At 37.0% G+C, this 15,128-nt stretch overlaps 1 protein-coding gene across 1 annotated transcript in view; it reads left to right on the top strand.

Annotated features, from left to right (window-relative positions):
• LOC104294564 (FRAS1-related extracellular matrix protein 2-like) overlaps window positions 1-15,128 on the top strand; it is a gene marked incomplete at its 5' end in the record, with an annotated part of 63,811 nt that overhangs the window by 33,609 nt on the left and 15,074 nt on the right. Inside the window, 5 exon segments of the mRNA XM_009894178.1 lie at window positions 8,005-8,154; window positions 10,350-10,559; window positions 11,751-11,948; window positions 12,552-12,716; window positions 13,543-13,725. Coding sequence (XP_009892480.1) covers window positions 8,005-8,154; window positions 10,350-10,559; window positions 11,751-11,948; window positions 12,552-12,716; window positions 13,543-13,725 — 906 coding nt within the window.

Below are 15,128 nucleotides of genomic sequence, written 5' to 3'. Positions count from 1 at the left end.
TTATATGAAGAAAAGTAAGAAGCTAAAGATCCAGGAGAATATTTCCATCAGCTACTGTTTATCGCTGTCCTTTTGTATGTCAAAACAGTCAAATTGATGAGGGGAAAAATGGTGTTTTCTCAAATAGACATGAATGCGCCAAAATAATAATTGGTGTGATTTCTCTGGGGCCAAAGGATTTACATGAGAAGTGAATTTGCCATAAGAATGAAGTTAATAAGAGTTATCACGATCTTTATCTTGATGAGATTTATCGAAAGGCTTCTTTACCTTTTTCAGAGAATAGGAAGGGAAAATAATGCAGACTTAAGCCATTGCAGCAAGGAAAAAGTTGTTTTCTTTACCACATTCAATAACCAGATTTTTATTTTCATGGAAAACAGAATTATCAGCAGATAAAAACTGCTTTCTATGCAGTTTTTAATAGATAAAAGATTATTATTATATACATATAAAGCTAAATTACTATATGTATAATTGTTTTATATTAATTGACAGAAAATTATCATGCTTCTACTTTTCAATACAACTTTGATAGGTTATCATGTAATCGTTTTCTTTCTTTCTTTGTTACAAAGCTTTCTTTCTAAGAATATCATCCAGCAAAATACCTAACAACCTACCATAAGATAAAGTCAGCCTAATTCTGAACTCAGCCTATATTGTATGGAAAGATAGCCAGGGCTTAAGCTCAAGTTATTAAAGAGTGTGCTCTCAAATGAAAAGTCTCTTAAGAATACAAATCTTTGTAAGACTATTTCCATTTTGAATAAACAGGCAGGAAACAGGTTACCACTCTATTTTCAGCTGACCTGGAAGTGTAGACTGCTGGCATCGGATTGATTGATAAGAAACTGGACAACCTTCTTTCTCAAATGTGTAAAATTTGAGTTTCAAAGAGTAAAGTTTCACCAATTTTGTTTTTCTGCAGAATGATACCTTGATCCACCAAATGTTTCTAATACTTACACAGTACTGTAAGTGTATATACAGTGGATAAGTATATATACTTACCACTTCTACAGTGGATTGTCCTACAGTCCATAACAGCTGAAGTATGCAGACCAAACTTGGAATGATTGTTAAGACTCAGCAAAGGAATAAGGCTGTAGTGAGCCTGAGAGTGCCTTTTTCCAACTGGAAAAAAGTTGAGCAAAGCTTTGATATGGGATGTGACTGTATTCGCACAATCCTTTGGTCAAGTTAGTCAGGATGAGGTGTGCTGCAGTGCCTCTAACAACAAGGGCCAGAGGACCGTACAAGGAGAAAAAGAAAGAAATTAGGAGACAGAGACTTTAAAATATATATTAACAGAATTATTTGTAGCATTAAGGGATAATAGCAATCCTGTGTTAGCCAGCCCTAGAAAAAGAAAAGAAAAATGCAAAATGTTATTATTAAGAACTTATAGTGTTCCAAAACTACTTGTATGGATAAGTGACTATACACAGCATAAATTAACATTGATTGAGGCCATGATTAGCTTTAATATAAATGAACCTGGAATATGATACACACTTTTTGCATTTATGGGCTTGTTTATATTACAAATTTTTACAGAAATGTAAATAAAATTGGCACTACTTCCAGAATTTTACAGTTTTATGAACTGCTTAACAGTTCAAATAAAAAATAGGTAACCTTGCAGCGAAGTACTAGACATAGTCCTTCATGCGTAATGGCAAGCCCTGAGGAATGAACCCCTTTATTTGTAAGTACAGACGATAAAAATATAGCTGGGATTGAGTAAAGGGCAATATAGCAGATAAGCTTGAATAATTACATCATAAGTGCTTAAATACCTACAGAGGTGTTAGACTACATCAGTGCAGTCAGTGGAGTTTTTGTTGACAGCAAGATAAGGCCTTCTGACAGCGTAGAGAAGTGTGCAGCTCTGACCACATACAGATATATGCAGTATGAATGTGTTCCTCGCTATAGCAAGCAACACAGGAAATACTCCTCACTTTTTTGAAATAGAAGTAATTTGGGAATCATTACTTTGCTGTTTTGTTCAGCCATGATGAGATTCTGAACAGTCCCTGACATACGCATAAAAGCCAAACACCTTGTGCTAATTTTATTCACAGTATTCCACATCTCACAATGATCAAAGGCAAATAAAGCAGCTTATTGCTTGGTATTAGTATCGGTATTGCTTAACATTAGTAAGATTTTAAGATTTCAAGTAACAAATATATTTCTGGTCAACAATTGGGAAAAAAAAAAAAAAGACGACATTTTGGAAAGAAAAGGCTTGAGTTTCTTAGGCCAAAGAAAGCTGTTTGTAAATGCCATAACTTTAATGTCAATCATTCTGGTGCTGCTGCACGTCAGTGAAAGTTGACGAATATATTAAGTGATTTAAAATGTTTTAGTTGCATTAAACTGTACAGCAAGAAGGAAAGCCACTTAAAGTGTCGTCAAGGAAAGCAGTCAGGTATGTTGTCAGAGTTTGTGTTAGTGGAATTACCGCTGTTTAAATATTTATAGAGAGTAGTTCACAAAGTATATAACATATTTCAGAAAAAATGCTCTATCAGTAACGATAATGTCACCATAAAGTGAGATAAATACCAGGCATTCAAACATTATTAAATTCTCTTAGTCATTATTCCCATTTTGAAAGTCACTGACACCAGCGCACAGGCAGGAATAGAAATAATTTTGTCTTGCTGGCTGTTCTGTTGACATGTCTCGTGAGAGCTTCATAGAACTTGTGAGATCACTGGTATCCACGGTGCTATGTGTGTAAGGAAGAAAGAAAAAGCAGTTTCTTGGTTTTATTGTTTCAGGGTTTGAGGTTTCTTGCATATATTCCGCTTAGGTCTCCCTCTCTGAAAGTGCCCTACCTTGCTGCATTTTTAAATGGTTCTGTATAATGGCCTTATACCGGAAAATAAAGCACATATTACAGTGACTTTTTTTGCTGTTAAATGCATGAAAAATTTCAATATTAGTTCTGTACATAGGCCTATTTTCATCTCTTAGATTGCCACTGTAGAAACTTATCCCTATTCAAGCATCTAAAGCATTCAAATTTCCACTGGCTCTGCTCAGGTGTGATATGGTTTGTGCATTATACAGAGGAAGGCATTGAACAAAGCTTGAAGTATGGTTTGAGAGTCGTATGCCTGGGATTCCTTAAAGAGAGAACAGACTTTGTAAAGAAGAGTCCCAAAATTTTGTTGTCCATGTCATAAGGAGAGGCCTGCCACAGACTGCCTCAAGTGAAAACCCAGAGCTCCCCACGGAGTCATGTAACATGCACGTAAAAACCAGAAATAACTCATCATTAAGTCTCAAGAGTCTTGAGAGTCACCAGTTTCATAAAGCTTAGTGCATGAAAATATTTAAAACTTTAGTGTCTCAAAAGCTAATTATGACTCCACATTCTCATAGCGTTGCAGTAATGTTTAAATAAAGGGAAGTGTTATTTCAAGAATTAAAAAAGAAAAAGAAACAGCAAGCGAATAGTCAAGACATAACGTCTGTCCTTTGATCTCACGTCTCTCCAGGCCAGAGAACAGTGCCGGTTTTGTAGCAGACCCTTGATCCTAAACCAGTAAGCTCTCAGTTGTGTATCATTTTCCCACATGTATCATGTGGGTGCCTGGGAGCACGCTGTCCGTGTCCAACTGAACAAAGGGTCCGGTTGTTCAATACACAGCTTTGAAGAAATAGGTGCGAACAGCTTGTAGTTTTCTAAGCAAGCGGAAATCCACGTTAGCTCTTTGCTTGTGTGTTTAAGTGGCATCACAGGTAGAACAGGTTTCAGGACCATAGCTTAAAAAAAAAAAAAAAGAAAAAGAAAATTGTCTGGCTTTCTAGGCCAAACTGACGCTTAGACCTATTCTTTTGTGAAGGCACATTTATTTTAAATTAGTAGTTTATGGCCTTTCATTATTGAAATCACTGTTGTTTACTAGAGATTGCCGGTTAGTTCAGATGCTGTTCTCCTTTCTTAGTTAAATATTTGGTAATTAATGTAATGTTTTCTTCACTGACCACCCTAAAAGGGAAAGAAGAGTATAAATACATGAATGACTTCCACTTTTAAAACTATTCTTCTTTTTTCCTTTTGTGTTTTTTTTTTTTAATTATCTTTGGGCTCCATAATAAAAATGGGTTGTGCTTCAGAGACAAATGATTAATTTGCTGTAACAATTGAGTCACAAATGTCATCTTCCTTGAGGGCTTGAGCTGTATGTTTAATAGCGCGTTGACTCATGCTTATTATCCCAAGCATTTTTGGGAGAGTAGGTGTATCTAGATTGGACATTCAGAAACTCTGAAGACACAGAAAATGCTGTTGAATGTTTCACTGGTCACAGTATCCAAGGAACAATTCTTTTATGTTGTACTATATTTATATGGGAAATATGTTCATCTGAAAGATTAAAAAAAGAATTATAGACACTTTTTTTTTATCTTATTTTCATCTGTTTGTGTTGGAAATGAAAAACAGTATTTGCTTACTCAGTATTTTTCATTAATAATATAATAAGATTGAGAAACTTTGGATCATTGCAGCAAGTTTCGCAAGTTCTCTCAGCAGGAGACTTATGAAAAGTTTAGCACAATTTAAGATGACAACTTATGGCGAGTATAATAGAAATGGGAAAGATGACTCTAATAAGAATAATATTACTGATTATTGCATCTGCTTAAGCCGTATTTCAAAACAAAAAGCTTGTTATCAAAAGGAGGAGCACTGCCATCTGTAGTTATAATGTTACAGTCCATATAGTTGTAGACACAGTATGCACATTCAAGGGGGAAAAAAGTTACTCTCCCAATTAAGGGGGCTGGTATTTAAAGGCCAGTTCAAGACAATTATCATGGACTGCCATAAGCTGAACTGCTTGATCTCTTAAAACTTCAAAAGAATTCACAACCTGTACTTGAAAATCCATTAAGCTGTGCCTAAGGGAAATTGATGGACTTTTGATATTTGAAAGCCAGATTCCTATGTAAATAGAGAAAATCAACCAGTCTAATTTTTAAACTAAATCTAAAATCTTGGACAATTCTTTCAGAAGGGAATAAGAAAGAATAGATTATATTATCTTGAAAATATTTTTTTTATTTTAAAAATACAAATAATAATTTTCTTTTAATTACAAAGATTCTTGATTATTCTTGCCGAGTAAATACTTTGCAGTGATCATCTTCATGAAATGTGGCTAGAATTGTAACAGATTTTGTCAAGTCGTATTTTTCCAAATTATTTTTCCACTCTTGGTGGGGGACCCCAATGATTTTTCTGCCCATTCAGTTGAAGTAGGATCCTGGTCCCGGTGACACCAATATAACCTGGAGTGTTGCCATTTCCTTGTGCAGAATTATTCTTTCTGTGCTTTACACAAGTTGGTTAAACAGAGCTGTAACAACTTATGGGACTTCATTAGTCACTTGATAATCCGCTAGCCGGGACAAAAAGGCATGTAAGTTTGGATATTTAGACTCATACTCTTCTCCCCACCATGTTGGGGGAGACTTCAGTAGTAAAAGCTGCGTAGCTGGTGGGAAGGGAATGTGATCGTCTTCAAACTTTTACCTTTCACGGCAGGGGGGAAATTGCCAAACTGACAAATAACTGATAATTAAAACCGCTGATTGGAGGGATGGGAGGAAGGTGGGGCGAAAAAATTGTGTTGGGGTACTGCTTAAGGCAAAGCATAATTTTCTTTGAAAACAGCTTGAACTAATTGACACAAAATGAGCCATTCACTTTGACTTTCAGTTGTGATCATCTTTTTCTTAAAACATAAAAATACTTCAAGAATTGAAAGAGATTGTTTCAAGAAGAAAGCCAACACCTTCAATCCCCCTAAAGGCTGTGATTTTTAGCTAGAAATAAGTCCTGCAGTACCGATGAACAGATCTATCCCTCAAAAAAACACGTTTTCAATGAGCTTTTTGTTTTATTAAACTGTTTAACCTATCGCCAAGGGTCTGGTTTCATTCTCTCTAACCTTTCTCTTGAGTTTTGCTTGCAAAAGCTTTGCTTTGTTAGACATCCTGCTGGGCTGAGTAAGGAAGGAATTGTTTTAGCCTGTTTAAAGGTAATCTATCAAAAGGTTGAAAATAAATATTAATGCAGTCCTGCTTGGAACACTTGCTCCTTCCTTAATATGGACCTCATCTGCTTCTGCAGTAAGTCTTTGTGATTACTAGGGTTTGCTCTGATGGTAGAGTTACACGAAGGGTCACAGTTCAGTGGCTCAAGAAAATTACAGTGAGTATCCACAGGTGCCTTCAAGCTGGAGTGGCAATGTTTATATAAGTATGGGCCAGATGGTGTTCTGATGTTTTTATGTATACATGGAGGAAGCAGATAGTGCCTCTAAACAAATATAAAATTCTCAATTAGCTGAGCAGTGCTGTCTGTTTCTGTTGAGAAAATAACCTAGCTAGATATTCTCCCCAGTTTGCAAAAGAACATTTATATAGGTTTGGGAAGGTGACATCCAGAACGTAAAAAATTATTACTAGGGTGAGGCACTTTTATTATTGAGTTGCTTCTAGATAAGAAAAGCCTGTCAGTTTTTCTGTGCTCTACTTGGCACATTGGATCATTGGAAACTGTCCCTTCTGTAAAACTGGCCTTAAGCTCAGTAATAAACTGAGCTCCAGAAAACACCAGGTAGCCAAAAATTAAAAACTCTTTATGGACCATGGTGTTTTACTCTAAGCTTCCATTTCCCCAGCTATAGGAGACAACAATCACGACTTCTAAAGCTTTTCAGAGTTCTTTGAATTTCCCCAGGAGGTACAATAGAAATGCAGCGTATTAGATGAGTGCTAGGCTTTTGTGCAACTGTGGCAGTTCTACTAAAGAAGATACTGGCTATTGTGCTAAAATAATGTTGCTGTGGTGTTGAAGAGATTCTCTACGTTGTGTTAATATAGATTGGTAGTAATATGCAACACAGGAAAAATGTGTCAGGCTCTATTATTACTGATAGCAAGATAAAGCGTACTATTGTTTAGGTGACAGAAGTAAAGGGTTGAATTTAGCAGACTCCATCCATTACTTAGTAAAAGCAGCAGGTATAATGTGTCTCCAGTGTGTGCTTCTTCATTCTTCTTGATGGGTATTCAGAAAGGCGGCTAAATTGGCGCTAGTTTGAGACAGTCTTGTGATGTTTGATCTCTTACGCTAAACAACAGAGTCTGCTAAAACCCAATTTAATATTGACCTTTTCCATGACCTGGATTGTGCAACTTTTTGTATTCCTGATGAATAAGTAAAGTCAGTTTACCACACTGAAGAAAAAAACAGCTTGTAACCCTTTAATCTGCCACAACTGTGTCAAACGTATGCTTTGAAAACAATTTAAAAAAAAAAAAAGTCTAAACTCTTGAAATCCTGCAAACTGCCTTTATCTTTTAGGGAGGGGTGAAGGTATATTTAGATATATATATTTGTTTTAATAGTAAATTAAAAAAAAATCTGCCTTGGTTTGCTTAACAAGAATATAATGGAAGAACTATCCTGTGTCTTATGTCTATGTTACACTACATAGTCACAACTTTTGAAATGGCTGTTTTACTTCAGATGGGTAAGGTAAACAGCCAGTAAGCTGAACAGCTGGCTGTGGAAGATCTACATCCTCTGCAGATAAGGTCAAAAATATATAGATATAACACTTTATTTAATTAATTCAAGGAGTGTGTAGTTTGCTTTTTTTTTTTTTTAAGGATTAAAAAAACCCTTACATTAAGTGGTAGGCAGGTGCATAGTAATATTTATGTAAGTGGACAGTAGAGATTACTGGGATTTGCAGGGGAAATTGGTAATGCTTTTTTTTTTTTTTTTTTTTGTGCAGCTGGTAACATACTAAAAGTCAAACTGCAGAGTTTGAGCACTAAAAGTCAGACTGGAGAGTTTGAGCACTAAAAGTCAGACTGGAGAGTTTAAGCACTAAACATACATGTGCACACGAGCAGGCCAAAAGAGGCTCTTTCAAAAATACATGCATTTCTCTCTGCATTTAGAACCTGCTTTGTACTTTGGTAACACTGAATATCGAGTGGATGAAAATGCTGGTTACGTGGAGATTTGCGTCTGGAGGACTGGAACAGATCTGTCCAAAGCAGCTTCTGTCACAGTACGTTCCAGAAAAACAGAACCAGTGTCAGCAGAGGGTGAGTTACTCTACTCATAAAAATGTCGCTCAGGTTGCTTTAGAGTATGCGAGCATGAAAATGGGATATCTGGCATTCACTCTTGTCAGTGTGTATATGGGGTAGAAAAGTAAAAGACATCAGACATGGATTTATCAGGTAGAAGAGATGATATTTGTGTCCCAGTTGTGTGTGGCAGGGACAGCTCGGCTAAGCTCACTGACTTTCTGATGGAGCCTGCAGAATGGATATGAATAAAATGATCATTAATTTGCTTGCACCTTAACTGCTGGCAGACATTGGGAGAAACAGGTAGAGTGAAAGAGAGAGTATTGTCTTTATAGCACTGTGTTTCCCTGGAACAAAACTGAATTTATAGCATAGATCTGCAGTTGCCCTGAAATTATGTTATCAGTACGTTAGCCAAGGAAGCTTCATTTTTTCTATGAGAGCTGACGTATCTGATATTTTTAGGGTCTCTTGGTTACTGTGGAAGGGCACCAGTAGCGTGACCTCTAAGGATTTTCTCTGTCCAACACTGCCCCAAAATACCCCAAATCTGATGACTGTCTCTGTAGAACCCTATTTTTATTTCTCAGTCCAAATGAAAACTCGCTTTCCCTATCAGACTTTGGGAATACTTAGGCTGGCCAAAATTTTGCAGTGCTGTTTAAATATGTTGCTTGACTTGCTAGCTGATAAATTAATTTTAAGGAGCAATTATAGCTGCTGGGTGTCAAGGAAATTGGTTGCATTAATGAGAATTTCTCTGTTCAGCCCAACAAATTGATGAGACACTGACAAGAGACAGATAAGGCTTCAGAGATTTTCATATTAAGCAAGCTGAAAGCAAAGTTGTCTTTTTTAATGTTTGTGATACATAATCAGATTTGCTACCAAAATAACAAAGAATTATAGCAACTAGTAATGCAGCATGTACGATTGAAGGAACAATTAATTAACTTATAAGGTACATATATGAAAACAGAATTTTGCTACAGTTACTGAAGAACAGAGAAGTGGTGAGCAAAATAGACAATGTATGTGATGAAAATGTGAAGACACTATTCAGGTGAAGAAATATGATTGGGTCTTACATGATTTTCTGTGTTGTGTATAAAGTAGCAAACTAATGTTTAACTCCTAATCTATTTATACGATTTTTTTAAAAAATAATTTCTGTTAAAGCCTAGGTATGAGTTCTTTTCACTAAATCTTTTCCTAGTTTCAAGTATTTATAGAATTTTGCACACAAAAAATATTAATATGGTTGTATATGAAACACCTATGCACACAATATTTGATTAAGGAAAGAACAAAACCTGTGCAAGAATTGTAGTTCTTCATGATGCACACAGCTGGACAGGGAGGTCAGTTTTTATGCAGGTAAATGTTCCTTGACTCTAATGCAGAGGCTGCATAATGATGAGTAAAAGAAAAAGGCACAGTTGCTTTTAAGTCTGTAAACTTCAACATACTGTGACAAAGAAGGGAAAGAATTGCTGTCATTACAAGCAATAAGTAGAGCATTTTGAAGGGCTTAGAGAGAAACACTTTGGTTAAAAAGAACGCAAAATGATGGAAATAGTCAGAATCTGAGTGAAACAAGGGGACACAAGCAGAAGGAAAAAGTGAAGTCGTACATCTTCCAGTTTAAATTTAAGTCTCATACACACACAAAAAAAAAGTCATTCTAGGTGTTTTCACTTGCACTCAGTCTGCCTGCTTCTTTTGGGGGTGAGACAGTGGTAACTGTGATTTTCAAGCTCAGTGATCTAGCCTAGTGCAAGACACTTTTTTCTTAGGGTACAGCTGAAATTATTCTGGGACAGACGTCTGCTCCTTGAAAGGTAAATACCTAAGTAAAACCTCACGTATATAGTCCAGAGTTGAGCAAAAGGGTTAAATTGCTGTGGACATCAAGTATGTTGTGTGTTGATGAGGCTGTAGCCTGTTACTCCGCAGTTTAAGGGATCTTAAACAATTTTTGATGGTGCTGATGGCATAAAGGGTAAATGGTGATCCAGATATGTAGCTGTGTGTGTGTTGCACTGTATGTTCATTGTTACCAAATTTATTTGCACATGACAAAAATCTAAATTAAATTTTCTCCGGGACAGTGATAGAAACAGCTGCAAACACATTTCACAAACGCATAAGCAAATGTTAACTTATAGTAGTAACTGACCATAAAAGTCTTGTTGCTTCCCAAACAGCTGGAGTTGATTATGTGGGCATCAGCCGTAACCTGGATTTTACACCGGGAGTCAACATGCAAGTGTTTCGCGTGATCATCCTTGATGATTTGGGCCAGCCTATTCTGGAAGGTCCAGAGAAGTTTGAACTAGTTCTCTGCATGCCCACAAATGCAGTGCTTGGAAAGCCTAGCAAAACTACTGTCTTTATCAATGACACTGTCACTGATTGTAAGTGTAAGAGGGAGTGGGGGAGGGTTTTTCCAAGGGTTTTTCCTTTTAGTGTTTTAAGTGTACTTAGAAGGTGGAAGAGGTCTTTTGGCAGTAGCATAAATTACTATGTGTATAAGTGCTGTGATATATCATTCACCCCAACTACATTATAAAGATTAGCAGCTGTGTGCTACACCTGAAGTTTGGAACATAGGGCTATAGTGCAGATTCTTTACTCTGGCTTGTCCTCCTTCTCATTATGTACTTGAAAATACTGTTTTGGACAAGTTAACATAAAAGTGGAACTGTGCCATGAGCCTAAAGTGCATTTGTTTATTCCTGATACATTAAGGCTATTTGTTTGAATGAATATTCGTTTTGAAGGCAGAGAAGTCATAGGGATTAAACTTTTTTCCCCCTAGTAGTTATATGAACACCAAAAATTGTAGGGAGCTAAGTTTTCCAAATAATTATGCAGATTGCTATTGCATGAAGCTGTAACTATATTGTCTCTTCTAAGGGAGCATTGAGGAGGGAGAAAAAAGGTAGGTGTAAAACTTTAAAAGTAAACAACACTCAGCATAGCGCCATTTACACATCCTCCAGCACTTGCTAAATAAACTGAGCTGACTCTCAGCAGTCTCAGGTTTCTGGAAATTCACTGCACTTCAAAGACTTAAAGAAGCTATATTACTTTAGAAGGCTCCTTCTGAAACAGAACTCTGAAGAGCAGTTACAGTTTCACTCTGAAATATTCACTTGTTGAATTCTGTGCAAAGTATGATACATACTTCAGTGGAGATGGAATTGTGGTCGTCACCCCTTTTTGCCCTTGTGGTATTGTGCACCTAATTCCTCTCTGCATCAAAGGTAAAAGACACTGCTTTATAGAAAATAATCCCACAGCTCTGAAGTGGCTCAAATGCTGTTTTTAAAAAAATCACCAAGTCTTAGCTACTGTGAGAGGACTGGTGACAGAATTAGTACTAATTCGGCAATTAGTTGCTGTAGACCGGGAACGTATTTGAATTCATCTAGATTCAAAATCTGTGTTTAAAAAGCATGTGCACCTTCTTCAGTTTATTGTAAAAGGTTAGCAAATAAAATGCTAAATTAAAGAAAATGACTTTTTAATTGAGGAATGTGGTTAATATTTTCTGCCCATGTGTGAGGGTCCTTTTCAACTTGTGTAACACATTCTGTTGTCAGTACCCAACGTCCAGTTCAAAGAACCAATGTATGTGGCAAATGAAAAAGATGAGCAGCTGGTGGCCCTCATTTATCGAAGCGGTGACATTAACCATAAATCCACAGTGCGTTGCTATACTCGCCAGGGTTCTGCCCAAGTTATGATGGACTACAAGGAGAGGCCAAATACAGATGATTCTGTAGTGGTGTTTCTCCCAGGTAAGCTTTTCCCGTCAGAATTAGAAAATAATGTTTTACTTTTGTCTGACAAGTAATCTGACGATAAATAAGAACTAGACCTCCAGGGCACTCTGGGAGTTGTTATGCCAGTTGAGCTTCTGTGGATGAATTAACCGGCATAGGACTATTTAACAAATACTTAACAGCAGCATTTTCAAAGGGTTTTATGGTTGAAGTTGGACAATAAAAAATTCAGTAATACTGAACGTTCTCTGCTGCACTTTTGAGCATAGCACTTGTTCATGACAATAAGCAGGAATAATACTAATTCAGTGCCTTCAGCAGAGGAGAATCAAAGCAGCAGGTTCCTTGCTATACAGCACCCTGCTGAATGCTGCAAGGGATGATGCTTAGTTCCCATTGTGGCAGAGTTGTAGGATTTTTCTTTAGTAGAGATTGACTCAAACACAACAAAAAAGAAATGAAGTGTGCCAGTCAGCGCTAGCCTCTGCTTTCATGTTCTTGAGACTGTCTTTTCTATGGCAGTCCTGAAAAAGTGTGGGGGTTTTGTTTTGTTTTTGTCCCAGTCTTTTGTACTCCTATGAAGATAACGTCTTGCCCTTGCTTCATACCTTTCTGCAGGAGAAACTGAGAAGCCCTGTGTGGTGACTCTGGAAGATGATATAATTTATGAGGAGGAGGAGGAATTCAGATTGGTGCTTGGAACACCAAAAAGTGATTCCATGTTTGGTGCTTCCATTGGGGATCAGAAAGAGACTGTGATCAAGATTAAGGATGAAGAAGACAGTGAGTTTTATGTTAATTGTTGATTATATATGTAGCTGCAAACAGGAAAATGGGACTAATTCTATTCAGCGTTTGGTTCAATAGTTTTCAAAGTACCAAGTATCAAGTTTTTCAAAAAACTGTCAAGTCTTTTATTTTTATTTTTGAATTTACACCCTTTTAATCTATTCTGAATGCATCACTGGCTCTGCCTTTTGTGGGATAATGGGAAGAGGAATTCTTGTGTTGATTTCTACTCTGTTTACTGCCCTATATGTGTTGCTTTCATAAGAGTATCATAAATTTGACTAAGTTGAAAGAATCATGGATGCCTTGGGTCAAATTCACAAAAAAAACCCAAACAAAACTCCCAAACATAATTGATAATGCTGTAAAGTGGACTTTTTACAAGTCTTGGAGTGTCATTTAAGAAAATTAGATTTAATCCATGCCTTTGACAAGGCATTAGAATAAATAACTTATAAAAGTAACTGTTTTCTTCAAAAGCTAAATGTATTTTATCTCTAAATATTTCACTCTAGACTCCACTAAAGCAAACACCAGGGGACCATGTATTCTCCTTTTAATAATAGCTACAAACTTCTGTCTGAATTCCAGTTCCCAGAATATTTCACTTTGATCATTCCAGACAGCAGTCAATAAACCAAATAAATTAATAGCCAGACAATTACTTTAAATGTTCAGGTTTGTTATGACCTTCTCATTTTTTTTAGAATATCTACTCTCAGATAAGCTATTTGCACTTGGTCTAGTTGATGCGAACAAATTTTTTTTTTTTCTTGATGTTCAGGTTTTTATTGTGTTTTTTTTTTTTTTTCTTGTCTAGAACCAGTGATTAAATTCTCTGAAATAAAACACAGCGTTCAGGAGCCTCAGGAACCTGGAGGAATTGCACTAGTAAGAATCCATGTTCTACGCCTCGGTGATAGCTCCAAAGTATCTGTTGTCAGAGTGCACACCAAGGATGGCTCAGCCACCTCAGGGGAAGACTACAATCCGGTGTCAGAAGGTGAGAGGATGGGAAGTAATAGTTTGGAAAGTGCCTTCCTGCAAATGGAATGCTGGACAGGGAGATGAATTCTTGTTTTGATAACCAAATGTTAAAGTACTGTACTTTAGACTAGGAGTTCCTGCTTCACTTTTTGTGTTTTGGAATGGGAGATTTGAGTGTTGTCTATTTTTGTTTTTCTGCAAGTAAATTGTGGGACCGTTAAGGGACTGTATTAGCATTGGATTGGAGGTGAGATCCTGTTTGCTCTGGGTTACTTTGATTTTCCTAAGCTGGAATGCAAACTCAGGATTTCTTCATAAGAATGAAAGTGTTTGAGCAGAATTTGGTTCTTGAGCTTTTCCTTCAGGTCCCTGAGGTGGCAGAGGGTTAGGATGTTGCTATGATAGAAATCTTGATACAGGAATATGCTCAAATTCCTGGTTCTGCTATTTTAAGGCAATTGTCTAGATTTATTGAGCTTTCATCATCCTGCAGCATAGAAGAGAGATATGCTCTAAGCACTTACAGTAAGGAGTTGCCAGTGGTGGGATACTTTTCCTAGAAAAGCCCACTCCTGGGAGCTGGCACCCTGGTCCCTGTCTCCCAGGAAAGAGTCCAAGCCTCAAGGTTACAGACCCATGTTCTCTTTCTGTGACCCACTGTGTTTGGATTTTGTTTTCCTCATAATGACATGGTTTTGACAGAGTGTCACCCTCATGGGAACAGTTATAGCCTGGTGGTAATGCAGACTCCCTAGAGGAGTAACTCTTCTGCAGTGTCTCCTGGGGAGGTATGACCTTGAATACAGTTAGAGTAAAATGAACATATAAGGTCTGTCATTTCTTGAGTATTCATGCTATTGACTAAGGGCTAGTGTCAGAAAAATGGGTACCACTTCATTCTGACTTCTAGCAAGAAATAACAATCCCTACTTGGTTTCTGGAGGAAGGACCACAGATGCCTATTTCTAATAGACCATTCTTGTCTTGTCATTTCATGTAGATGAACATGTCTCCTAAAGACCTAATGCCAAGCATGTTGACTTTTCAGTTCAAAGTGCAGGTTTTTTGGATCCTGCTATATTAAATATGCATTGCAAATGAAGCCTGAGGCAGTAACTGTACTCATATAATAATGTACCTGGGACCATTCCTTGGCATGCAGACCCGCTCTGTTGAACTTTCTTTGCCATTGAAGCAGGATCTCGGCATGAAAACTGCCTCCCTGGCCCACATTAATTCTGTGTTCAGGAACTGTTTGGAAGAAAGCTAGTTGGCTTGGTGCAAAATCATATCAGGATATTATGTTTTTATATTATTTTAAGTCTTCCAACAACTTATCAATATCAATTCGTATTTATTTTTTCTGTCCAGTGAAAGTGGGTTAGTTTTATTTGGTCGAGTTGAAGAACAGATACTAAC

Source organism: Charadrius vociferus, unplaced genomic scaffold (genome assembly GCF_000708025.1).
Source record: "Charadrius vociferus isolate BGI_N301 unplaced genomic scaffold, ASM70802v2 scaffold21, whole genome shotgun sequence".
Lineage (NCBI taxonomy): Eukaryota > Metazoa > Chordata > Aves > Charadriiformes > Charadriidae > Charadrius > Charadrius vociferus.
Note: the sequence above shows the minus strand (reverse complement) of the source record. Positions and strands in the feature narration are given on the sequence as shown.